The sequence below is a fragment of the Amblyomma maculatum genome, chromosome 1, assembly GCF_055883805.1.
Source record: "Amblyomma maculatum isolate TAMU_Amacu chromosome 1, ASM5588380v1, whole genome shotgun sequence".
In the NCBI taxonomy this organism is placed as follows: domain Eukaryota; kingdom Metazoa; phylum Arthropoda; class Arachnida; order Ixodida; family Ixodidae; genus Amblyomma; species Amblyomma maculatum.
Genome location: NC_139344.1, coordinates 301,595,905 through 301,621,507, shown reverse-complemented (window position 1 = coordinate 301,621,507; position 25,603 = coordinate 301,595,905). Strand labels below are relative to the sequence as shown.

At 46.5% G+C, this 25,603-nt stretch overlaps 2 protein-coding genes across 9 annotated transcripts in view; one reads left to right on the top strand and one right to left on the bottom strand.

The window, feature by feature from the left end:
* LOC146206929 (solute carrier family 15 member 1-like) overlaps positions 1 to 25,603 on the top strand; it is a 413,844-nt gene that overhangs the window by 123,047 nt on the left and 265,194 nt on the right. For 5 of the 7 annotated variants that reach the window (XM_084596447.1, XM_084596907.1, XM_084598780.1 and 2 more), the window contains one exon: positions 2,019 to 2,109. In XM_084596447.1, the coding sequence (XP_084452573.1) occupies positions 2,103 to 2,109 (7 nt within the window). In that variant the 5' untranslated portion in view covers positions 2,019 to 2,102. Of the gene's footprint in view, positions 1 to 2,018; positions 2,110 to 23,882; positions 24,000 to 25,603 lie in introns of those variants that run through there. The other 2 variants (XM_084598031.1, XM_084595986.1) reach the window with 2 other exon arrangements.
* On the bottom strand, positions 1,880 to 25,474 carry LOC146206932 (uncharacterized). Of its 2 annotated transcripts, XM_084599698.1 has the most exons (4): positions 25,241 to 25,474; positions 4,314 to 4,466; positions 4,127 to 4,210; positions 1,880 to 3,597 (listed from the first exon to the last, which is right to left on the bottom strand). In XM_084599698.1, the coding sequence occupies exons 2-4, from the start codon at positions 4,460 to 4,462 to the stop codon at positions 3,075 to 3,077; spliced, it is 756 nt and encodes a 251-aa protein (XP_084455824.1). In that variant the 5' UTR covers positions 4,463 to 4,466; positions 25,241 to 25,474; the 3' UTR covers positions 1,880 to 3,074. The 2 variants fall into 2 exon arrangements, 1 of the variants encoding a protein (XP_084455824.1); XR_014706438.1 differs by lacking the exon at positions 4,127 to 4,210.

Genomic DNA, 25,603 nt, shown 5'->3' with positions numbered 1-25,603 from the left:
ACTGCAAATAATGATTGATGACATAGGGAAATGTAGAAAAGTAGGCTTAAAAATCAATATGCAGAAGACTAAGGTAATGTCCAACAGCCGCGGGAAGGAACAGCAGTTTACATTAGGTAGCGAAGTACTGGAAGTAGTAGGCGAATATGTCTACTTAGGACAGGTAGTAACCGCCGATCGGGACCATGAAAAGGAAATAACAAGAAGAATAAGATTGGGATGGAGCGCATTTGGCAAGCACTCGCAGATTATGACTAGCAGCTTACCGGGATCGCTCAAGAGGAAAGTATACAACAGTTGCATCTTACCTGTACTCACCTATGGGGCTGAAACGTGGAGGCTAACCAAGAGAGTTCTACTTAAGTTGAAGACAACACAGAGGGCTATGGAGCGAAAAATGGTAGGGGTAACATTAAGAGATAGGAAGCGTGCAGAGTGGGTCAGAGAAATAACTCAAGTCACTGACATTCTAATGTAAATCAAAAAGAAGAAATGGGCATGGGCAGGACATGTAGTGCGAAGAGAGGATAACCGATGGGCGCTTAGGGTAACAAACTGGATTCCAAGGGAAGGAAAGCGTAGCAGGGGGCGGCAGAAAGTTAGGTGGACGGATGAGGTTAAGATGTTCGCAGGGGTCAAGTGGATGCAGCTAGCACAGAACCGGGTTAAATGGAGAAATATGAGAGAGGCCTTCGCCCTGCATGGGTATAGTCAGGCTGATGATGATGATAATGATAAAATTAACCCCATTTTCGCCCGAACGGAAATCTAGAAGCACTCACCATTAATTTCATCAATAAAAGCAGGGCATGAATTCCCACCCAGAATCGCCACGATAACAGAATCATCTTTATTTCAGTCAGCGTTACTAACTTACCTGGAATCATCAGCACTTGCAGCAAATATATTGGACAGCTCTGCCCCTACCTCTGCATTCTGTCTTTTGGACGCGTGTAACCGCGAGTGCATTGTGCTTGTTTATAAGGCTATTGTGCTCTATCTAAGGACGCGTTGTTAATGAGTGCGACTTCACCATCAGCATTGTTTTGTTTGTTTGTTATAAAAGAATTCCTTACTAGCTTATATGTCCCCCCTATGTAATGCCTACAGTGGGACTTCAGGGCACCTAAACTATAAATAAATAAATAAATAAATAAATAAATAAATAAATAAATAAATAAATAAATAAATAAATAAATAAATAAAATTAGGGCGAAAGTCTTTCTTGGCTATATTTGCGAAAATGTGTCCGCAAAAAGTGGACGCAAAACAAGGAAGCAAAAGATAACCTGTGATATGATGTCACATTATCAGACTGGTAGCCATGAATGTGTGTGTAGCGACAAGTGATGTATAAATGTCGTGTCATGCCTGTCATGGTATGTAAGTCGTTATAGTTTAATCATGAGACATAGCCCCTTGCCATTAGTCAGTCTGATCGGAGATTCATTGTGCGTGACTATGGAGTCCATGAATTTGTGTAATTCAATCAATTACGAACATGACTAGTGTATAGTCATGACTGTCAAAATTGAGGAGTCATGACGCTCTAGGAGGTGCTAAAGAGCAGTCAATGCACATGCTTTCGCATTTATCTAATGCAGATCTCTCCAGGGCTCTCTTAGCTTTCCTTAAAGAAGGAATTTTGTTTGTTTGACCTACGAAGGAAGTGAAAAGCTTGGCGCTTGTTTCAGCTTCTTTGTAGCAGCCTACGGACAATCTTGATTAATTTACCTTGGTTATTTAGTCGAGGAAGAGTACTATCAAGTTTGTCCGGAGCAGGGTTCCTTTGTCCTGTACCGCATTGTCACCACTACGTGATAGTGCTCATATCGCCGAACACAATAGATTCTATACAGGACGCTAAGAATGCAGAATCGGCGGCTGTACTATGTCTTTACTTATTTTAACGAAAAGGGAGCTAATTAGTGGACTGAGCTATTTGTGGTCTCCATAAATGCAGAGTAGAAAGAAGCCATGAAGAAACAGCAAATTCAAGTCTTGTTCTGGTCTCGCAGGAGCCCGGGGTGACCAAGCCGTATCCCAAAGCCGTCTTCTTCATCATCGGCAACGAGTTCTGCGAGAGGTTCTCCTACTATGGCATGAGAAGTGAGTAGCTTTATTTAGCCCCTGGCTTGCTCAACTGGCACATTGCAATGCCGCAATACTTTATGGTGGAAGCCTTTTGCGAGAGGCAAAGGGCGCCATACTTGCATATATGGTAAATAATTTCATCCCTTGCCTTTGCTAGCAGAAAGAACGTAGTGCCTTACTTTTCGGCATCTCCCCGCAGGATCACCCTAAAAGGGTCATCAGTTTTGTAATGTAAACTGTTTATTGAATCTTATTCCCAATGCACCGAGCAAATAATCCTCGAACTTTCAGCTGCAGATATTTTTAAAACTAGTATTTTCGTTTCTGCGTGAGCAGCTAGCTGATCTGGTAGCAGGTGACGAAATATGCCAATGCAGCGTCGTGGGCTGCATGTTCTGTGCACGAGCACCCCAAACAGCACTCATGCCGCGTACCGAGGTTACCGAAAAGTGAGCTTTTCATCTATCTCTGTTGCGCTTTTAACCGAATAGCGGCATCGGTTGGCGGGATTCAGGTGCGCGCCTGAGTATGAAAGGATGCCGGAACCTAACAGCAACGGCTCCGCCCGCGAGCGCGAAGAACAACGACGCTCTGGCTGTCTGCTTCTCCGTAATCGTCGATAGGCCTAAATTCGCACCGAAACCCCAGCGGACGGCACTTTGTAATAGATCAGCGAGGCGATTTAGTAAATGGGCCACTCGGTCATCTTCTTTTTACTCTGAACTCTACTGTTTCGCAGTAAATGAAACGATTACCTTCAGCGACATTTTAGCAGCGACGAGCTAGCGTACAAGAACACGGCCGGCACCGCACCATCCATGAGCGAGGACTCCCATCGCATTGGTTGACATTTCACGAGCAGCATCTATTTTTGGAATTCTTTTTTCGAGGGCCTATTATTATCACGAGAAAAAAATTACCATGCTTTTCTGACACTGGCTCGGACGGCTTGCGCGGAATGCACAGCCGGCGCGGTGAGTTTACGGCGGGGGGTGCGCGCAGTGCTGCCATCGAACAATGCACCTCTCGCGCCGAAGGTGGACGCTGTCTTCTGCTTTCAGAAACATAGTACAGTATATCGGCTGCATATCGGCTCCGGCACCGCAGCAGACGACACCGTGGCCGTTGTCGGCAAGGTTTCGGCCTCTGACGTCACCAAGCGATTCAACATGGCGATCGCTGTCGGCGGGAGGAGCTTCACGGTGTAAACTTCGGTCACTTATTTTGAAATAAGGAATGCGTGGAGGGCGCTCAAATTTCGGAAATAGAATAATAACGTTCAGTATTATCTGCTTGCCAACAAAACTATTGGATGACCGTGGCATGACCCTTTTCAGTAATGAGGTGTCGGTGCTTAGCGCCGCCAAGTGTCCCTGCCACCACACCGAAGCTGTCATCCGCACCGAGAGGATGGGTTCTGAGGTGGAGGGTCGATGCCGTTGTGAAGCCTCGGCCGGTGGGCTCCTCGTCTGCCTTCCAAGCGGGGGGTTCCAGGATCTTCCTCTGTGTATATGGGTGAACCAGAAGCAAGAGAATATTAAAAACCCGTACTCTATACATTCCGTATGGATAAATCTTGGAAAAATATGATCGAGTTTCGAAAAGCGGTCACACCGAAATTAAAGAATTGATGCCCCAAAAAACAGGAGATGCGTTTCGAAAGTTTTTCATTATTAATTCCCTGACTAATGAACCAATAACAAGCTTGTCCGCCTTTGTCATCGCCAACAGCCCAAAACCGTCAAAAAGCCGAAAGTAAAAGCTAAGAAACAGAGAACCAGAGAACTTGTAGAAATCTACACCAAGGGTCAAAGTAGCAAACTGCTTTCTCTGCAAAATCGACCGCACCCTCTACTGCACAAGGGGAGTCATTTGAGAGCAAGAGCTGCTACAAAGTACTAATGAAGAAATTAAAGAACGGCTTGCCGAGCAAGGAGCAATCGTATTGTCCGCCCAATCATCATCTGAAGAAACAGTGGAGAGCATATTATCGTGACCTTCAATAGCACAAGAGTCCGTCCATTAAGCATACCTGCATGCAAAGCCGCTCTTTCCCAAGGCGATTGTAGGCGTTTTGGACAGCTTGCCGAAGAGAGACCTGAGCGCAGACCGAAATCTGCGCACATGGCTCGGTGCTCAGTCCGGAGAACGGAAAAAGGAATAAATAATTTAAAGACAACATAAAACCTAACATACCTTGATACAAGAAAGCGACTCACCTTCCACTAGAAGGGCACATACTCTGAAGCGGTGACGCGGGGTCCGCAGCCGTCTTTATGTTCAGCCGGCACACATAGGTCGAGCTGGAGGACCCGGTGTCGACATCCAGGTCCACACTTTGTTCACAGAAGTCAGTGTCACAGTCCATGGGCCTGAAAATTTCGCGGGAAGGTCAAGCAATCAGCGCCGGAGGCCCGCAGCTGCCGCCTTGGGTGCTGGCCTCTTTGGCGACAGACATCCAGAACAGCTCTGCTTAACTGGACTTGTTTCCCCCCTCGCCCTCCCTCTTAAGAAAGCAAGCGCTGTTCCAACAGAGTACTGCTGGAGCTCAGCCTGGTACAGCTTTATCACTAATGAAAAAGATGCACACGAAGGCCACGGGCCACCACGACCGAGAATAAAGTTCCAAACCGAACATGGAAGATACGGATGTCAATGAAAGCCTGCAGCTATTCATAACCCACTCACCCGTGGCATCTCCGAGGAGGTTTACGATGATGGATAGAAGGAAAGGAAGGTGGGACGTCAAGCGCCACCAAAGTGGCGATAGATTTCGGCAAAACTCTTGAAAAACGAAAGGAAAATCACAAATAACCCCACTTGAGGATAAGTAACTTTTCTTAATTTTCAGCTTATCACAATGTCTTATTCAATACAGCGGAACTGGTGAGGTTTACTAAGGAATTACACAGACATTACAGATGTACTCAAAACAATGGGACTCAGACCTTTGTGTCTACAAGAAACGAACCATAGGTCACTGCACGCAAATATTGTAACCCACCACTAGAACAAACGTCTATTTCAGAACACCTTGGAGCTCTGCGCACGATTTTCAGAACACCAGTGAAAGATGAAGATGACGGGTATATACAGGTGGAAGAGGTGAAAGTTCGCGTACTGTGGTCATACAGATCTTCTCAGCAAGAAAGCGACTACCCTGGTTTACATGGAAGAGGGTCGGCGGGTGTGCGACATCATGCGGGAGGCGTAAACGACTTCTGAGCGTTGACGCCGGTCGGTGACGGGAGAACGTTGTTGTTCAGGGGGACGTTTGTTGTAGCATGATGTAAGGCCCAATGTATCCAACTTATCGCACAATTCGGAAGCACCTACTGGCGCGCAGGGGGGAAAATCATCACCGGGAGAAAAGAAAACACCGCGGTTGTGGTTGCCATAGCAGTATTTGCGTTCTTGCTGTGCGACTTCGGTGTTGAGGCCGGCAGGTTGTCGCCAGTGGCCCATACTAATAGCAAACTGTTCGCCCAGATATGTAGATGGGGAAGCAGGTGCAGAGAAGGTGGTATCGAATACTGTTGTTGGTTGACGGCCATAAACGAGGAGGGGCTGGTGCGCAGAACTGCACCTACATGCATAGGGGACAAAATGCAAAATGACCCAGTTCTTATGATCAGATTCAGGACTGACGTACATGGAAATCGTGTCGGACAAGATGGGTTGAAAACGATCGATGAGGCGATTGGTCCAAGGATGATAGCTGGAGGATGTCTAGTGGGCGGTGTTGGCGATGCGGAGTAATTCCTCAAAGGCTTAGGGAAGAAATCTATCCACGGTTGCTAATCAGGATCAGGGGAGCACCATGGCGCAAGGCGACTGCCCGCAGAAAAAGCGCGCTGACTTCAGAAGCGGGACGAAAGCGAAGAGGGGCTGTTTTAGCGCTTTGTCAATGGCGGTGGCATTCCAGTGGTGACCGGCGGGCGTGAGAGTTAGGTGCAGAATAATTCATTGGCGACAGTCAAAAAGCACAGGTGGGCAAGAAAGCAGGGGGTCAGCAGGAGCAGAGGTTGTCCGCTTATAATGCTGGCAAGACGCACAGGACGATATCTTTTTGGCGACTCTGGTAGAAGGCCAAAAGCAGAGGCTGTTTGTATGGTCGCAGGCCTTGTGGGGACCTAAATGACCGGCAGTGGTATCGTCGGGGTAAGCCCAAAAGTTTATGACGAAGGGAGGGAGCTACAACTGGGATCCGCTGATGAACGTAGGGGGGTAAATGCAACTGTAGAACGTTCCGTGTTGACATCTAAAGAGATGGAGCGGACGACGCAAGCGACTGTTGGGTGCCGGTGATTGACCACGGAGAAGACCGATGATTGTGCTACAGTAGGGGTCAGCCTGCTGCTAGAACGGGAAGTCAGTGATGAGGTCCAGCGGAGCCAGACTGATTTATGCAACATCCAGGTGATCATCAGAAGGCTGACGTGAGGTGCAGAGAAGGGCCCGCATGGAATGTGGGCCCTACACTCCAGCCATTCTCCCACGCTGTTGAAGAATGGCTAGCGTATGCCACCTGTCCTTGACACGCAGCTCAACGTCGCAAGAAAACCGCGCCGATGCCTTTCCCACTGGTGTGAAGAATAGTGGGTGCTGTCGCACCAAAATGGTGAAGCACAGGAGTTGAAGTGAGTGTTTGATTGAGAGGTGGCGTTCTCCCATCCGGTGGAGCATAAGAAGATCGCTTTAGACTTGACGAGGTTGTGTAAGTGGGCCGCAATACAAGTGAAGTTTCGGATAAAACAGAGGATTTAAGTACAACCTAATGAAGCTGCCGAAGTCGTTTAGCGCTAGGGCCGAGGAAAATTATTTGCAGCTGCGATTTCATCGCGATGGGCCTAGATGCCCACCTTGCGGACGACATGGCCGAGGACTTTGATGATTGTGGAGACTTGCTTGTGCAAGGCGCGTGAGAACTTCTGAGAGACGGTGCTGAGCGAAGTCCGAGGAAAAGATGGTATCATCTAGATTCCACGTCCAGACTTTCATTCCCAAAGCATAGTGTCGTAGAAGGTGGCTGGAGCATTGCAGCCTGAAATGCTTTACGTGGAATTCGTAGAGACCATCGGGGTTAAAATAAAAGGCAGCTTTTTTCTTGTCGGATTCATGCATGGGAATTTGCCAGTATCCAGAGTGTAGTCGGAGTCTGGAAGAATATTCTACTGCTTGTAGGCAGTTCAATGCGCCGTGGATGCGAGGCAGCGGGTAAACATCTTTACGGAGTGTCTTGTTAAGGGTCCGGTTATCCACGCAGAAACGCGCAGAACCACCCTTTTTCCAGACGAGAACAACAAGAGAGGACCAGGAGCTTGTTGATGAGCGGCTGGTATTTCGCGCGAGAATGTCGGTAAGTTGGTCTTGAATGATTCTGCGTTCTGATGATGAAACACGTTATGGACGAACAATAGGGGAGCCGCCAGTCTCAATGAGATGGGATGTGACACACGTGTGACCTAGGGTGCGTTCCAATACCCCCTCGTAGACGTCTACTTAGACGGCTACGCGAGCAGCCGCCATCTTGGGACGCCTTCCAATTCTCGCGAAGCAGTCTCGCGAAGACGGCTTCGCCGAAGTCAACATCGATGCAGACCACTTTGCTGTCTAAACATGGCGGACACAGCTCGGTTCGCGCTGAGCGAGTCGTGCGTGCGGTGGTTGCCGTAGCTGTACGGTGGTCGTGCTCTTTGCGAACGCCGGAGTGTGCATATGAACGATCTTTCAAACGTGAGTTGTTACGTCAATGTGTGCGCTAGCTAGAGGCTAATTTAGCTGTCTTTATGGTCGTGAGATTCATAGCACTGCAAATACTTTTACCGCGCTTAAGAGGAAAGCGTGCGTCGGATGCTGTTGGTCTTCTTTTTTAACTTGACGAGTTTCTTCAGTCGTGATGTTATCGACGAACTCGTCGCTTTCTGGGCACCTCGCCGGGAGTCAGGAGGGCTGCTGTATGGCGCACGTATGTGTTTCTGTCTTGCTGTAGTAGCCGTGGCCAGTTTATCTCGGAAGAACGCACTCGCCTGACAATGCCGGCTTGTTGCGCATTGATATTTTGTGCTTGTATATTATTAAAACGAGTTGCTGTCTTTTGGTTTCCTCGTCTAGTGACTACAGACGACAGGTGTAACGGCACAAAGGTTTTCGTTTGCTGTAGCCAGTTATCACCTTTCGTCCATAATCCTCTCAAATTTACAGTATTTTGCATGTTTTCATTCTTACAGCTGTGTGAATGAGACATCTTAGAAGCATGTACACTTCAGCATCAGTAATAAAAAAGGAAAAACGGACTAACGTTCTCTTCCGTCAATTCGTGATAGGGCTCATTGCGTGAGAAGTCGGTCTGCTACAAGTTAACCTATTAATAGTCTATCTACGTTGTGGCGATTACACATGTAATATTGTTGCTGCAAAAAATCGGCGAACCGTTAAAAACGTGATTTTCACCTGTATTGTCGTAAATCTTTAAAGAAAACAGGGTTATAATAGTTGTTAAAACGGTTTAGTTCAACCTTTATGCCGCGAGGTGACGCTAGGCGTAAACAGGTAGATGCGTTCCAATACGCGAACCTGTAGACGTCTACGAAGCAGTCTTGCTAGACGTCTAAGAATTGGAACGCACCCATAAATCTGAGGTGCCCACATTAAAATAGTATTCGTGCTTCAAAAAGACTGCGTTCGGAAGTTAGTTGAGTAGTAAACGCGAGTGCAGAGGTAGGGCTCGGAGCGGGAGAATTCGCTGGCGGTGACGCAAGGGTGGTAAAGTGTAGAGGGTTTCCTTTTCGTAGTAAAATGCCTAGGTACGAGAGACAACGGCGAAGCGTGGCTTTCCACCGCGGTACTAAGGCCGTCAAGTGCGTAGTCTGCGGTAGCAATGATGAGCTCCTCACAACTACGGAGGTGATTGCAGACGCCTAATGTTGTTGTTTAACCATTTCTTTTTAACGATTTTAATTAGGTTTATGTTTGAGGTGACACCAGGAGGAGTGATCACTTACCTACAGTTTGACAGTTGACGGTTGACAGCCGTGTGGTGCGGACGCGTGTTCCATCGCTCATTCGATTGCACGTGGCTACCGGAAACGGACGGACTGGCGACAGCGGGAGCTTCCGAAAGCGTCAAGTAGATGAGTTCTTTTATTAACTTTATTTTGTTTTCAGCTAGTTAGGTTAGGTGCAGCCTAAAGAATATATTGTCACGCGCCTTCCTAGAACGTCGACGGAAGATGAAGAACGGTCGGGTAGATCGGTGAAGAAGAAAGAAGAGCTAAGGCAGAGGGACGTTTGTACGCTTCGCCGCAGTCCTGTTTGGACAGATCCCTGTAAATAAACCCCCCGTGCGTACAAAGCACGTAACATCTTGGTGAGAGGTGCTGGGTAGCGACCACGGAGCGTTTCATCTGCCGAAGAAGCCGTAGACTTGCTGGCCTACCACCAATGCCATCATACATGAATGAAGACGGCAGTACCGAGCAGCCAGGATCATCCACGGCGAACAACTGGCCCTATTATCGAGAGCCGCGTACGTTTTCCGGAAAACCTGAGGAGGACGTTGATGAGTGGCTGAAACACTACGAAAGAGTGAGTAAATGCAATCACTGGAACGCCGCTACTAAGTTAGCTAATGTGGTGTTGTTCCTTGCCGCCACTGCCTTTGACTGGTTCGATGATCACGAGGATTCATTATGTACATGGGCTATATTTACAAGCGAAATCAAGAAAAATTTTGGGGATGAACCTGCAAAGAAGAAGCGCGCTGAACAAACTTTGTTTAACCGGGCGCAAGTACCCGGAGAAACTTGTACTGCATATATCGAAGCCATCTTAAAGCTATGCAAACTCGTCAACCCCATTATGCTTGAAGAAGACAAAAGTCGGTCACCTCCTAAAAGGAATAGTGGAAGACGTTTATAATTTTCTTATTAGCAAAGAGAACCTGAGCACCACCGCTGATGTTATAAAGCATTGTAGAACATCTGAAGCTCTCAAGCTGCGACGAATTACACCTAAATTCGGAAGACTGGCCAATGTCACCTCTGTAGCCAGTGTTGAAGCCTGTCCTTCAGTTTCCATGGCTGATATGATACGAGAGATTGCACGCGAGGAATTGTCAAAATCTAGGGACGCCATCTGTAGTGAAGAATATGTGCGGCAGAGTTGTGCACCGCAGGCAAATGTTGCCGCCCTGTCCACTCCGTGGGTTCAACCTAGCGGCGATTCGCATATGGACGATCAGCGCAGCTGTACTCAACGTTATGACCACCAGCCGATGGAAAAGAGGCCCGCCTACTCTGAAAATGTGGTTCGTCAGCAGCGAGAGCCTCGCTACAACCAACGTCGCGACTTTGTTAGTGAGGACTCTTATGCTGATCGCTGGCGCCCTCAACCTGTGTGCTACAGGTGTGGCATTGCGGGGCATATCGCTAGATACTACCGCCGCCGTTTTCCAACTGTCCAAGATTACCGACCCCACGCGAACATTCACGGACGGCTGCACACCGAACAACAGCGATCCCCGACTATGCCTGCTGGGGACTCATACCATTCGACATATTTGCGGAATTCATCCCCTGCATCTGATCGTAGTGTGACGCCGCCACCCCAGCGCCCGCGCAAGTCACCTTCCCCTCGACGTCGTTTTTCCCCTCCGCCTCAGGGAAACTAGGAGGCGCGGCCGATGGAGGTGAGGCCGCCGGCGAGTCGATGACGTCCATACCTCTGCCCGTGTTTATGTTAAAGAACAAATTGGAAATGTTTGTTGATGGTGTGAAAACAATGGCTCTTGTGGACACTGGTGCTACAGTATCTGTTATGAGTTTGTTTTAAGAACCGTTTAGTAGAAAAGTAATGTTCAGTGGTGACCGTGCAGTATTATTCCGTGGTGTCGGTGGTGAACCTTTAGTTCCCCTTGGTGTGTGTGCTTCGGATGTTGTTATTGGCGGCCTCAAGTTTAAGTAGAATTTGCAGTACTGCCTCGGTCAACGTATGATGTGATTCTTGGGATTGATTTTCTGCAAGAGTGTGGTGCAACTTTAGACTGTGGTACGGGAGAGATTGCTTTGAATCCTTCACTACTTTCGGTTCTTGTGGATGACTCGACACCTGAATTTGGAGCATTTGCTGTGGAAGAAGACACAATTGTGCCAGCGTTATCTGCAGCATTCGTGCGGGTTTTCTCTATTCGGAACCGGTGCGAATCTTTTGAGGCTATAGTAGAACCTACGAGATTCACCTGCTCTAAGAAGAGTATCCTTGTGCCTCGTTGCGTCATTCCCGTGACTAGAGGCCGCACTGAGCTGTGGACAGTGAACCACTCCGAAGAGCCAACTGTGTTGCCTCGGGGCCTAACACTCGCCCGTTTCGAGGAAGGCATATCCGGTTCCGTCGCGGCGTTAAACAGCTCTGTCACTGAGCAGCAGGTGCGATCAGGCATGGAGACCCAAGTTACGGCTATGATTAGTAAGTCTCTTTCTACACCTGCGCGTCGTATTCTAGTGGAACTACTACTGAAACACGTGACAGTGTTCGACTTTGCCAAGGATGACTTAATGCCACTCCCTACCAGTCGTATTCATCACACGATCAACACTGGGTCCGCACCTCCAATACGTCAGAAGCCCTATCGAGTCTCGGCAACTGAACGTAAGGTAATAGATGAGAAAGTTCAAGACATGCTAAAGCGCGGCATTATTCGAGAGTCCTGTAGTCCTTGGGCAGCTCCACTTATCCTCGTTAAAAAGAAAGATGGCACATGGAGGTTTTGTGTTGACTACCGCCGTTTAAATTCAATCACGAAGAAAGATGTCTACCTGCTTCCACGTATAGATGACGCAACTGACTGTCTGTACTCAGCTTCATACTTTTCTTCTATTGACTTGAGATCCGGTTACTGGCAAATTCCCATGCACATTGCAGATAAAGAAAAAACGGCATTCGTAACACCAGACGGACATTATGAATTTAACGTTATGCCTTTTGGATTATGTAATGCACCTGCCACATTCGAGCGGTTCATGGATACAATTCTACGTGGACTAAAGTGGCAAATTTGTTTATGTTATTTGGACGACGTTGTAATTTTTGGCAAAACATTTAGTGAGCACAACAGCCGTCTGGATATCGTACTTAATAGCATGGAACGAGCTGGTCTTGTACTGAATGCAAAGAAATGTCATTTTGGCGATCGTGAAACAATTGTCCTCGGTCGCTTAGTTTACAAAGAAGGTGATCGACCAGATCCCAAGAAAATTGAAGCCGTCAAAAATTTTACCGTGCCCAAATCAGTAAAAAAGCTGCAGAGCTTTTTGGGGCTATGCTCGTAGTTCGACGCTTTATACCAAGGTTTGCACACATCGCTTACCCACGTACGAGTCTACTGCATAAAAATGCACCATTTAATTGGACCAGCGAATGTGACTCAGCGTTCCGTCATCTGAAGTTTCTTTTGACCTCAAGCCCAATCCTCCGCCACTTCTACCCATCAGCTCCAATTGAAGTACACACTGACGCAAGTGGTATCGGTATCGGCGCTGTACTTATACAACGCCATGGACGCGATCAGCACGTGATAGCATGTGCTAGCCGCTCGTTGAGTAAATGTGAAAGAAATTACACGGTTACGGAGCAAGAATGTCTAGCCGTTGTTTTCGCTGTACAGCTCTTTCGTTCCTATTTGTACGGGAATGCTTTCACGATTGTGACCGACCACCATTCCCTTTGCTGGCTCGTGAGTCTTCGTGACCCCTGTGGGCGGCTCGCTCAATGGGCTTCACGCCTACAAGAGTTTAATTTTACTATGGTGCATAAAAGCGGCCATAAACACTCAGATGCTGACTGTCTTTCGCGTTTGCCGCTACAAACGACTGATAATGACTCAGACAATTTCGATGAACATTTGGCTCCAATTTCACAAACCTTCCCCGATCTCCGAGCTTTCCGAACCGAGTAACGCAAAGACAAGACATTAACTTCACTGTTTGATTCCGCCAACGATCCTATGAAGAACACATTTAGCATTTGCGAAGGAGTGCTTTATAAGAAAAAATTCGCCTCTGGGGGAGCACGTATGCTTGTTGTCATTCCGGAAAGACTACGTATCACAGTTCTAGAAATAATGCATGATGACGCCACGTCTGGACACCTGGGAGTGGCCCGAACACTCCACCGCACACAGCAGCGATTTTACTGGCCGAAGATGCGTTCAACGATCAAGCGATATGTAGCCAGCTGTGTGCAATGCCAGCGCTTTAAGCTGTCGACTTCAAGCCCACATGGAAAACTACAGCCAGTCACACCTCCAACAGCCCCGTTTGAGCAAGTTGGCATTGACCTTCTTGGACCTTTCCCACGGTCCTCTAAAGAAAACCGATGGATTCTTGTGTGAGTTGATTATTTAACCCGCTACTGTGAGACAGCCGCGATACCATCCGCTACTGCGTCTGAAGTATCAAATTTCTTACTTCGACTTGTCGTTCTTCGGCACGGCCCTCCTGCAGTCATCATTAGTGACCGTGGACGCCAATTCATAGCGGACATTGTCGAAGAAGTTCTTCGCCTCAGCGCCTTCAGTTTTCGCCACTCCACGGCATATCATCCCCAAACGAACGGTGTGGTAGAACGAACTAATAGGACGCTTACCAACATGTTGGCTATGTACGTCGCTGCAGACCATAAGGACTGGGATGGCGTTCTACCGTTCATTACTCATGCATATAACACAGTGCAACATGAGACAACAGGCTACAGTCCCTTCTACCTTCTCTATGCTCGCACGCCTCGCTCTGCCCTCGACGCCATACTGCCATTTTTCATTCATGACGAACCTTCTCTTGCTACCGCACTCTGCAGAGCTGAAGAAGCCCGCCAGCTGGCCAGAGTTCGACTTTTATCTTCACAAGATCGTTCTAAGAACCGCTACGACTCCCGACACCAACAAGTTTCTTATGCTCCTGGTGACTATGTGTGGTTGTGGACACCTCTCCGTAAGCGTGGTCTTTGTCAAAAACTGCTGTCACACTACACCGGACCAGTTGTTGTGTTAGAACGCATCAGTAATCTCAATTACGTCATAGCACGCATAACGGTGAATGGTCGACGGTCACGGCAGTCTCAGGTGGTGCATGTAGCCTGCCTCAAGCGATTTCATTCCGGAGGATCTCTGTAACTCGCTCGACGGGCTTCGTCTGCGAGGAGGAAAATGTCACGCGCCTTCGTAGAACGTCGACGGAAGATGAAGAACGGTCGGGCAGATCGGTGAAGAAGAAAGAAGAGCAAGGGCAGAGGGACGTTTGTACGCTTCGCCGCAGTCCTGTTTGGACCGATCCCTGTAAATAAACCTCCCGTGCGTACAAAGCACGTAACAATATTTTAGCTCTTTGTCCTAGCGGCCTAGTTTTTCGTGCCGGCAGCTAGGTTTTCTCGGCGTTCATTCTTTACCTATCTTGTTTAGATAGATATTTTTTTTTTCTAGGCTAATGGCAGAATTGATTTTAACGCATGTTTGCCAGTCGTTTTGTCTCTTCCTTTTGCAGTTTGTATATTCTGAGAATTCGTAGTAGAAATAGTTCAGTTGGTACATGCTTAAGATGTGCAATCAAAAGAAGGTAAAGTGTGCTCAGTGTGAGGCGCAGGTTAATCTCAAAGAAACGCGTTTTGACTCTGTAGGTGAAGCGGAAGGCAGTGACTTTTTGTCGGTGTTGCGTGCCTAGTGCGCGCCTAGATAGATTTGAACGAGAAAAGGGCAGTTTAGTGTCTCGTGTGGATGATTTAGAACATGAAGTACGTTTAAGGGCAGAAAATCAGAAACTGCTACGACAGCTTCCTCAAATGGCAAAAAAAAAATGTCCGACTTTGTCCTTGGAAACGAGGACGGACATTCCAGTGTGGGCCTCGTGGCTGGGACCAGCACTGGCATGGAAGGCATAAGCAAAGTAGTTCAGGTGGACTTTCCCCTTGGAAACAACGAGGACGAATATTCCAGTGCGGTTTACGTGGCTGGGAAGAGCACTGGCATAGAAGGCATAAGCAAAGTAGGTCAGGCGAATCCGAACCGACAGAGTTATTTAAAAGCCGCTACTAAGAAGTCGGAAAAAAAGGAAGAAGGAAGGAAGAATGAAAATCCCAGAGAGAAGGACACACATAACCGAAAGCCGGAGCCAACAGTTGGGAGAGGGAGAGAGAATGCCCAGGTGCTTATCGCCAGAGATTCTAACATGAGCAGGTGCAAGCGAGGTATCTTGGAACGTGTAAAGAGTGATAAGCGAGTGTTAGTTGGAACATTCCCAGGGATGACAATGAGGGCAGTGCTGCAAGAGCATAAAAATAGGCTGTTGAAAAATTCCGCAGAGCGCAATATGGTGATAGTAGCCGTGGGGCTAAACGATATCCTAAATGGTAACGCTGCAGGTGTGGTGGAAAGTTTAGCTAAGGGAGTTGACGATATTAGGGAGATAACACAGCTAGCGCAGATAGTTGTATGCACAGTACCGGAGGTGCTAGGATCGAACGGAAAGCTGGAAAAGGACGTGGTGACAGTTAATCAGGACATAAGAAAGTTAAGCCTGGAGAAGTGTTTCGAAGTGGTTGAGGTAAACAGGGAGGTACATAAAGCAGGTTTTGGTAGGGCTTCTCAGCGAGATGGCATTCATTTTAACAGAAGGGTGGGAGCAGAGATCGGCTGGCGCCTGGCAGGCAGGGATGTAGCTTTTTTAGGGGTCCGCGAGGGCTCCGTGCACAGAGGTACTTAGAAGTAAAGCACAAGAAGGCGTAATAGCGGAGGCTGAGCCCCCAAAAATGGCAAGGGGGAGGTCGAGAAAGAAAACTACAAAAAAGAGATTTAACGCTAGGATCAGCTATACATAAACATGCAAGGAGGTAGAAAAAGAGCGAAATGGGTAGAGATAGAACAGCAGTTGAAGGATGACAAAACAGGTGTGTACGCTCTATGCGAGACTCATCCCAGGGATCTAGAAGATCCGCCGTTTATAGAAGGCAACTTCTGAGAAGGGTACAACAGAACGAGAACGAAAAAAAAGGGTAGATGCTTAGGTATGTTGATACACAGGGGAAAAAACTGGCAAAGAATAAAATCATCTAGTAAAAAACATATCTGGGTATCAGGGACAATTGCCGGCATACGGACATGCCTAGGAGTAGTTTATTTAGGAACAGGACACCAATGCAGGCAAGAAAACAAGGATCTCATTGAATGTCTCAGTAACGATATAAGCCAGTTTGGAGGCGGGGCCAATATCATTCTGCTGGGGGACATGAATGGCCACATCGACGATCTGGATGAATACCCGGATTGTAACGGGAAGCTAATGCTAGATTTCTGGGAGCGACACGACCTAGTTATAGTAAATAGAGAAACAAAATCCCAAGGACAAGTCACGTGGGAATTCCGCAACAGACAGACGACCATTGACTTCTGTCTAATGTTGCAGGGAATTTATAGCAAGGTCATAAAAATGGAAATAGACGAAGAAGGGGAGTGTAGTCTGGGAAGTGATCATAAACGTATTAGTCTCCAGATGGGGCCCTTGATGAAAAGAGAAATGGAACTTAGACAAAATGTAAACGCAAAATTAAACGACGATCAAACAGCGCAGATAGCAGCAGACATAGAGGAAGCAATAGAGAAAAGCCCCATGGAAGACTGGGATTATGAACAGGTAGAACTACTCATAAGGAGGAAAATTAAGGAGGTTAAAGTAGCAAACCGCTGGAATGGAATGAGGAAGCCACGGATCTGGTGGAATAAGAAAATCAGGGACGCCATTGGACAACGACGGGCTGCTTCAAGGGAACACCGAGAGGCAAAGAAAGCACAGGTATCTCAGGAGGAAATCAAGCAAAAATGAGAATCATATCGACAAAAGAAACTTGATGTGCAGGCCCTCGTCCAAAGTAAACTAAAGCAGTCCACCGATAGCTGAAATACACGATGCCACTAGAGGCAGACCTAGAAAATTCTGGAACCATTATAAGCGGGCTAGTTAAAAAGAACAAAAAAATGCAGGATCGGATTCAAGATAACGAGGGGAATTGTATAAAGAGAGACAACGCTGTGAACTACATTACGTCAATTATAGCTGAGTCATTTAAGAGCGACGATAAGGTAATCTCCGCAAATCAGGAAGCAACACAAGGTAGCAGAATACAAAGCAGCTTAGAACTGACCAATATAAACTGGAAAAAGGCAGAAAAACATATTCCTAAAAACACATCTACAGGAATAGATGGAATTCCGATCAAGCTGATTAATGAACTTGGTTCAAGAAGTAAGGAAACGTTGTTAAAAGTTTTGGAAACAGTTATAACGAATAAGCAAATTCCGGAGAGCTGGCGGCAGAGTAAAATGAAATTGATTTATAAGCGGAATGGAGAAAGGATGCACATAAAATCCTACAGGCCGATTACCATAACATCTGTTATGTACAGGTTGGCCATGCAGGCGGTGAAATTAAAGGTGCAAGCATGGGTAGAAAGTAACAAGATACTCGGGAAACTTCAGAACGGCTTTAGAAATGGTAGGCGCTTAAATGATAGCCTGTTCGTGCTAACCCAAAGCATCAAAATATCTAGAATGAAAAATAGACCTTTGTGTTTGGCCTTCCTGGACATAAACGGGGCATGCGACAACGTGAACAGGAAACTCCTGTGGAACATATATTATTGTAAGAAGGTATTGGTTATGAGATAACAGAGTTCCTACAGGAAATATACCGGGATAACAAAGTAGAAGTTACATGGAAAGGGATGAGAAATACGGAAGCTGTCAAGGTGTACAAAGGATTAAAACAAGGTTGTCGTCTATCACTGCTGCTGTTCATGCTTTATATCATCATCATCATCAGCCTGATTATACCCACTGCAGGGCGAAGGCCTCTCCCATATTTTTCTACTTAACCCGGTTCTGTGCTAGCTGCATCCTCTTGACCCCTGCAAACTTCTTAATCTCATCCGCCCACCTAACTTTCTGCCGCCCCCTGCTACGCTTTCCTTCCCTTGGAATCCAGTTTGTTACCCTCAGGGACCATCGGTTATCCTCTCTTCGCACTACATGCCCTGCCCATGCTCATTTCTTCTTCTTAATTTCCACTAGAATGTCGGTAACTTGAGTTATTTTTCTGACCCACTCTGCACGCTTCCTATCTCTTAATGTTACCCCTACCATTTTTCGTTCCATAGCAATCTGGGTTGTCCTCAACTTAAGTAGAACTCTCTTGGTTAGCCTCCACGTTTCAGCCCCATAGGTGAGTACAGGTAAGATGCAGCTGTTATATACTTTCCTCTTGAGCGATACCGGTAAGCTGCTAGTCATAATCTGCGAGTGCTTGCCAAATGCGCTCCATCCCAATCTTATTCTTCTTGTTATTTCCTTTTCATGGTCCGGATCTGCGGTTACTACCTGTCCTAAGTAGACATATTCGCCTACTACTTCACGTACTTTGCTACCTAATGTAAACTGCTGTTCCTTCCCGAGGCTGTTGAACATTACCTTAGGCTTCTGCATATTGATTTTCAAGCCTACCTTTCCAGTTTTCCTGTCGAGGTCATCAATCATTATTTGCAGTTCACCCCCCGAGTTACTTAGCAAGGCAATGTCATCAGCAAAACGCAGATTACTGAGGTATTCTTCATCTACCCTTATCCGTAACGGCTCCCATTCAAAGTCTCTGAATACTTCCTCTAAGCAAGCTGTGAATAGTACTGAGGAGATTGTGTCTCCTTGCCTAACACCTTTCTTTGTGGGAATTTTGTTACTTTCTTTATGCGGTACAATGGTTGCTGTGCAGCCACTATATATATCTTCCAGTACTTTCACGTACGGCTCGTCTACCCCCTGATTTCGCAATGTCTGCATGACTACCGATGTTTCTGCTGACACAAATACTTTTTTTGCAATCAATGAAGGCTATGCATAAGGGCTTGGTATATTCCGAGTATTTTTCTATCACCTGGTTGATGGTATGGATATGATTGATAGTTCAATACGCTTTCTTAAAAGCTGTTGATCTTTAGCTTGACTGAAATCTAAGGTTGTCCTGATTCTGTTCGCGATTACCACAGTCAATATTTTGTACTTAACGAATAGTGAGCGGATTGGTCTGTAATTATTCAAGTACTTAGCAGCCATTTTTCTTATGAATTAATTAAGATAATGCTAGCGTTCTTCCATGATTTCGGTACCGTTAATGGCGTCAGGTATTGCGTATCAGAGTGGCCAGTTTTCCTAGCACGATATCTTCCCCATCCTTCAACAAATCTGCAGTTATACCTGATCTTCCTCAGCTTCTTTCACCCTTTTCATAGTTTTTTAAAGCTTTCTTAACCTCGTCCTTTGTCACTGGCGGAACGTCTGACTGCTTTTCACTACTGCCAATGTCATTACTGTCCTGACTACTTCGGCTACTACATAGATCAGTACAGAACTCCTCGGCTACTTTGACTATCTTGTCCATATTCATGATGACATTACCGGCCTTGCCCCTTGGCGCGTACATATGATTTTTGCCGGTGCCTAATTTCTTATTTACCGCTTTAAGGCTGCCGCCGTTTTTTAATTCATGCTCGATTTTTTCTATGTTACACTTTCTTCTGTCGGATACTTTGCACCTATTGATTACCTTTGACAGCTCTGTCAATTCTATCCTGTCAGTTGGTTTGGTGGCATTCATGCTTTGGCGTTTTTTAATCAAATCTTTCGTCTGCTTAGATCATTTGCCGGTACCTCTCGGACCGCCTACTTTTACCGGCACTCAGTAATGATATCCTGATGGTATCGTTCATCGCTTGTACACTAAGGTCGTAATCCTCGCTTAACGCTGTATTCTGCAGCGAGACCCTGAATTCTTCTGCCTTCCCTCCACACAGCGAATTCGTTGATGAACTTCGTCCTTACTAATGGGTTTCGCTCCCTCTTCAAATCTAGATTAATTTGAAGCCTTACCATCCTGTGGCCACTGCATCGCACCTTTCCGATTGCCTCTACATCCTGATGATGCTAGGGTTAGAGCACATTCAGTCAATTTAATTTTTAGTCTCCCTGTTACGACTCTTGCACGCACACTTCCGGTTCCGTTTGCTGAGGAAGGTATTCATAATTCATAAGTTACTGAGTTCTGCAAACGCAACTAGTAACGCTTCCCTGCCATTTCTAGAACCAATGCCATAGTCACCCACTACCATGTCACAATCCTACATTTTTCCTACCTCTGCATTGAAGTCGCCCATTAGTACAGTATGCTTCGTCTTTATCTTTCCCATTGCCAATTCGACATCTTCATGTGTAGGTACGTATGCCTCTACAATAACGTTCAGTTTGTAGCGTTTATTAAGCCTAATTATGATGCCTGCCTCTCTCCCATTAATTCTATAGAATTCATCTATATTACCAGCTATATCGCTATTGACAAGGAACCCTACCCCTTGTTCTCGTCTCTGCCGTAAAACTCTTTAACGGAATACATGCCCGTCCTTCTGTACAGTAATATGCCTCATTTGGCCTCCTAACCTCTATGCTATCCCATTACATGCCCTCTAGTTCCTCCGAGAGCACTGCTAAACAAGCCTTACTAGCCAGGGTTCTTGCATTAAGAATTGCCAGGGTAAATTTAGAGTGGCGGCCTGTCCGGAGCCACCGATTCTTAGCACCCGGTTCTGCGTTACAGGTCTGACCGCGGCCATGGTCTGTTGATCGGCAGACGCAGGGGACTAAGGGTCAGGGGTTCTTCGGAGTGTTCATAGGAGGTAGCGGCCAATTACTAGACCAGGGTGGAAAATCCTGTTCTGGTGATGGAGTGTGTTTCTGGAGGTGAACAGCGGCATCAGGTCGCACCACAAACCTGTTTATGCAATTCCATCGACATGCGGATTTTTGTTTAAAATCTGGTGGGAAATTGCGCGGTACCGGGATTCGAACCACGGTCCTCTTGCACGCGAGGCCGAACTTCTACCTCTACGCCACCGCTGCCTATATATTGTTTACAATATGCAAAATGTAGACGAGATCCAGGCTAGGCAGCCTGGAAGCAGTTTTGGCACTGCGTCCGGAGCAAGCGATGGCTTCAGGAATCCGCACTTCTGCAGCGTTTATCACGTGCACGGAGTCACGTAGAATCAAGTGGGGTCGAGTGACGCCGGAAAAAACAATAAAAACTTTAATTTGCTTGCGAATAATAGGCTCGCACTTGTTGCCGAGGTAAATGTCCTTTCGAGCCGCGAACAGGTACACTTTGGGCCCACTTGTGTAGGCCGTGGGGCAGCTGCCTCTTCGCCATGCCGCGGGAAGCAGTGTGTACACGGTTTTCGCAAGAGGGCCTTCGAATGAAATAGAAACAAGTTTAACAGTACGCTGTATTGGGTGAGTTGGAAGTACTTTGTGTGGAATAGAGACAGAGGAAAGAAAAAGAGTAGATGACTCGGGCGCTTTCTAACAGCCCAGTTTATTTCAAAACGAATCAACTATATTTGGTGAAAACGCGATAAACTAAAAAAATAACAGCAACACATCAAGGATCACGCTACAATGAAATCCACTTAACAATGAAGGCTATCTCATCAACTGAAAAAAGAAAGAAGTTCCTGATAATGCAAAGAATACCTTAAAGCATACTTTGGCGAAATGTTCGTGCCCTATCGACAGAATACTTTTTCTAAAGAAGGAAGGTCACTAAGACAGTCGCTACAATTGGCAATTTTGTCCTACAACTCCACAAATTTATTGCACCAACAATGAAATAAAAGTGAAAAACCACATAAAGCTGGCACATTGTGAACAATATCGGAACTTTGTCAACAATGGAGCCTCAAAGCAGCACATCTTGCAAGCCCATAAGGGTCTTTGTTTCAAGCTTATGGAGGTGAAGTGCTGCTGGATTCGGGTACAGGTAGAAACTTTCCAAGAGTTTTCTTATGTTGTTGTAGGGACATGAATGCGTACAAGTGATTTATACCAATGTACCTAAACTTCAGCTTTCCTTATTTGGGCCTTCATATCGAACTTTACCCAAGTGGGTTGCTACAGCCTGATTTCGCTGTGGGAAGCTCCGTTCAGTATTTTTTTTGAATTGCATGGGTCATATTATTTCAACACTGTGCAAAAACCCGGTTGTCACCGTCGCGAATTCTTGTTAGACAGGAACATTCAATGACATTTGAACCTAGCAGGGCATCTTTGCACTGTGTATGGATATGAATGAAAATGCTTCATTCTGTTTGATTTCATAGTGAGGAGGAGTCTTCGTATGGCTTCTGCTCACGCCTGCAATGTGGGGGAAGTCGTCTTTGGCGTCATGGACGAACAACGGAGAAAACAGTCTTGTGGTGTCTTGCCGCAAAAAACACCATCGAAACTTAAACCAAATTCGTGCTGGTCAAGTTGTAGTAGTAGAGGCCTGCCTATGATTGTTTCCATTGGGAATATCTGTCCAGAGTCATACTTTCAAGCTGACTGTGCACATCGACGTGGATGTATGTTCAAGCTGAGCACAGTGAGTTTGCCGAGATCATTTTGGCACCGAATGCGTGTGCTGCGAATAGTTTGACACAGTAACACTAGAGGAAAAGGCCATCCGCTGACGACGACACTGAACATATGCAATTTGGATGTTCCAGAAAACTCCTAAATTATGAAATAATGGCCACTGGCGTGTTTGCTTTCCTGCCCCTTCTAATCTTTAATAACGTTCCAGCTTCAAGCAAACAGGCAGCAGTGGCGTGTAGCATAAATGTCTTTTTTACGCACTAACTTTCCATCACAATAAACCAATTTGACTAACAACATATCCTGCTGCAGCAAAATGCCGCCTCCAGATCGCGTGCTCGTATTTCAGGTTTTTCTTTTCGATTCAGATCCAAGTCCCTCGCACCGTTGTCTTATTCCGCTGAAAATGCAAAATTTATGCCCAACTTGGACTATAAAAATACGATTCTTCACGTGGTATATATGATTATATAAAAGGTTGTGCCCGCAGTATTCTCAAATGAATGCCTGCACAAAAGGCCACATTTGGCGCACACATTGGGCACTAACCTAAAACGGTAGCTACGAAACAGTAGCAAGGAAAACAAATAAGGACTTTCGTACTTGCCGCTTGTTTTATTCTTACGGCCACGAGGAACTTTCTCTTGGGGTTTCCTGAGGAACGCAACACCCTGCCGCGGTCTCCTTCCGTTGGCAGCGTCGGTAAAGTCTGCCCACCACACTCAATGTGACCCCGCGTAGTGCTTAAAAAAGGTTGGCCTAGGCGTCGCCGAGATTTTCATGAATATGTGCCGCAGACCCGGGAATCCGGTTGCACTCCAAAAGTCGGCGTAAAAAAAAAAGTAAAAAAGAAAAACTGAGCAGCCGTGGTGTGGCTCACTCCCCGCGGAAGCTTTGCTGCTCATTGCCATGGTCAGGGACTGTTGATGGGGAAGGAAGTCATGTTTGCCAGCCACTCGCCGCGGCTAGCTAAACGGCTCATTGCAAAGCCGTGAGCGTCAAACAGCGATGTCAAAAAGGGCCACACAATTTTCTGCAAGGAGGTACCATAGGTATAGTGTTCTAGAATTCAGAAGTGTGCTGTCTGCCGCCGGCGAGCTGGTCGCTTCAGCGATGACCGCTCTGAGCGGCATGAGAGGGCGCTGTGAGAGGAGTGCATGAGCGCTGAGCAGACAGCTGGGGGAACTGCCTCCGTCACCGCTAGTTCTTCAGACCCCGAAGGCGCGCAACAATAAATTCTGCCGCTTCAGCTCCCACACGCTTGACTGAATGTATTAAACCGGTTCAGTGCATGAATAAAGGAGTGTGTTCCCTATAAAAGCGGCCGTCGTCGTGGAAATTATCTATGTGCGGCAAGACACATGCATTCTAGGCCTCTTTACTCCGACAGAAATGACTTGGGGAGAATCAGGTGTTGTTGAAAAACCTCTGCTCTTGTAATTTAAATCTGCTTAACAGTAAGACATTTCCTGAATGTATTGGGTACTTTGTTTCTCGAATGTCCTCCATCGACGCTCGCGCGGACTGAAAACACAATGGAGTGTTTTAGGCTGGGCTAGTGTACTTTATTTAAGCCACTTGTGAATCGAAGTATGTGAAGACTGCTTGGAGACAAATTATGCCGGGGGGAATTGAATACTTATTTGAATGTGGGTGGATACATATGAATAGGCAGTTGTATAGGAAAAAAAAAGGAAATAGATAAGCGAGAGCTCATAGAAATACACGAAACCACACAGCGGATCACCTCAAAAACCAGCAGTATAAACAATTCGCGACTTAAGTGAATATAAATAAACAGTTCGAGCATATATGATACCAATATATGAAACATTACAGAATTATATAAACATTTCCCTCAACTATACGAGCACGTGAATAAATTAAGCTGCTAAATTTGAAAACACACAAGACTCAGGCAGAGTCATTCAATAGAGCCGTCAAACACGATTGTTTGCATTTTCTCAGCTTCAGGTGCTTTATCTGCTCTGCTTTAGAGCTCTGCTCTTGGTTTAGTGACTTCACATAAAAATGGAATAGTATTTGGACGTAGATATACTTTGCGAAGCGTCATTTCTCTGTCATGGGTAGAACATCCATGCTCAGGAACCACTGCTCTTTGTAAACAGATGGCAGAATCACGCATGCTGCTTGCAATTCTTCTAAATTCTTGAAGTGAAAAATATTGTGAGTCTTCCAGCATGTTTAAAAGCTTTGGCAGCTCCCCAGACGGAAAAAGAAGTTTGAGCTGAATTCATTTTATTTTTTGTGGCGCGCACTATTTTCTCGTATTGAGATACGCAGAACGAGTACAGCATTTTGATTTGTGCATGAACTTCCGAGCCACATATGTCCTGCAATTTAAGCTATGAGACGGCTAGAACTGTGGCGTACTTATGATCATCTCGATGAAGGGCATTCAAAGTAGCTTCTTGAGCCTGCCCTCGTGAACCAAGCAATTAAGCTCATCAATCGGAAAGAGCGCGCAGTGAGCAAGAAAGAAAACGAAAAACATTTGCTGGGGCAGGAAAAGCTTCGGTGATGCTTATGCTCTATAATTTAGCCTATGGATATGCTTACGGTTTAGCTTATGGTTATACTTTATGATTTAGGCTATTGATCGCTTACGCGTTGACTTATGGATATGCTTACGGTTCAGCTTATGGTTTTGCTTTAGGCCTTTCTGACTCGGCTTTGCTGCGTCATTGAGCGAGACGTTCTTCTCGTTGTTCGGGTGAGCTTTCAGCCTTTCATTTGTTCGCTTCTTCTCAGCCGACTCCCGTGCTAGCACTTCTGTATCGGTAGTTCACTCTCTTCTCCTTCCATGTTGAATGCGCACGACTATTCTCTGGCAAGCGGTTATATAGCCGACCTCCGCGATAAACACGCGCTTGCGGCGAATGTCAAAGGATAACGCATAGCGCGCGGCAGCACCCACCTGCGCCGCGCGTGACGTCACGCGCGGCAGCGGCGAAAGGTCAGGCGACGGAATCGGCGGCGGCCACCTGCGCTGTG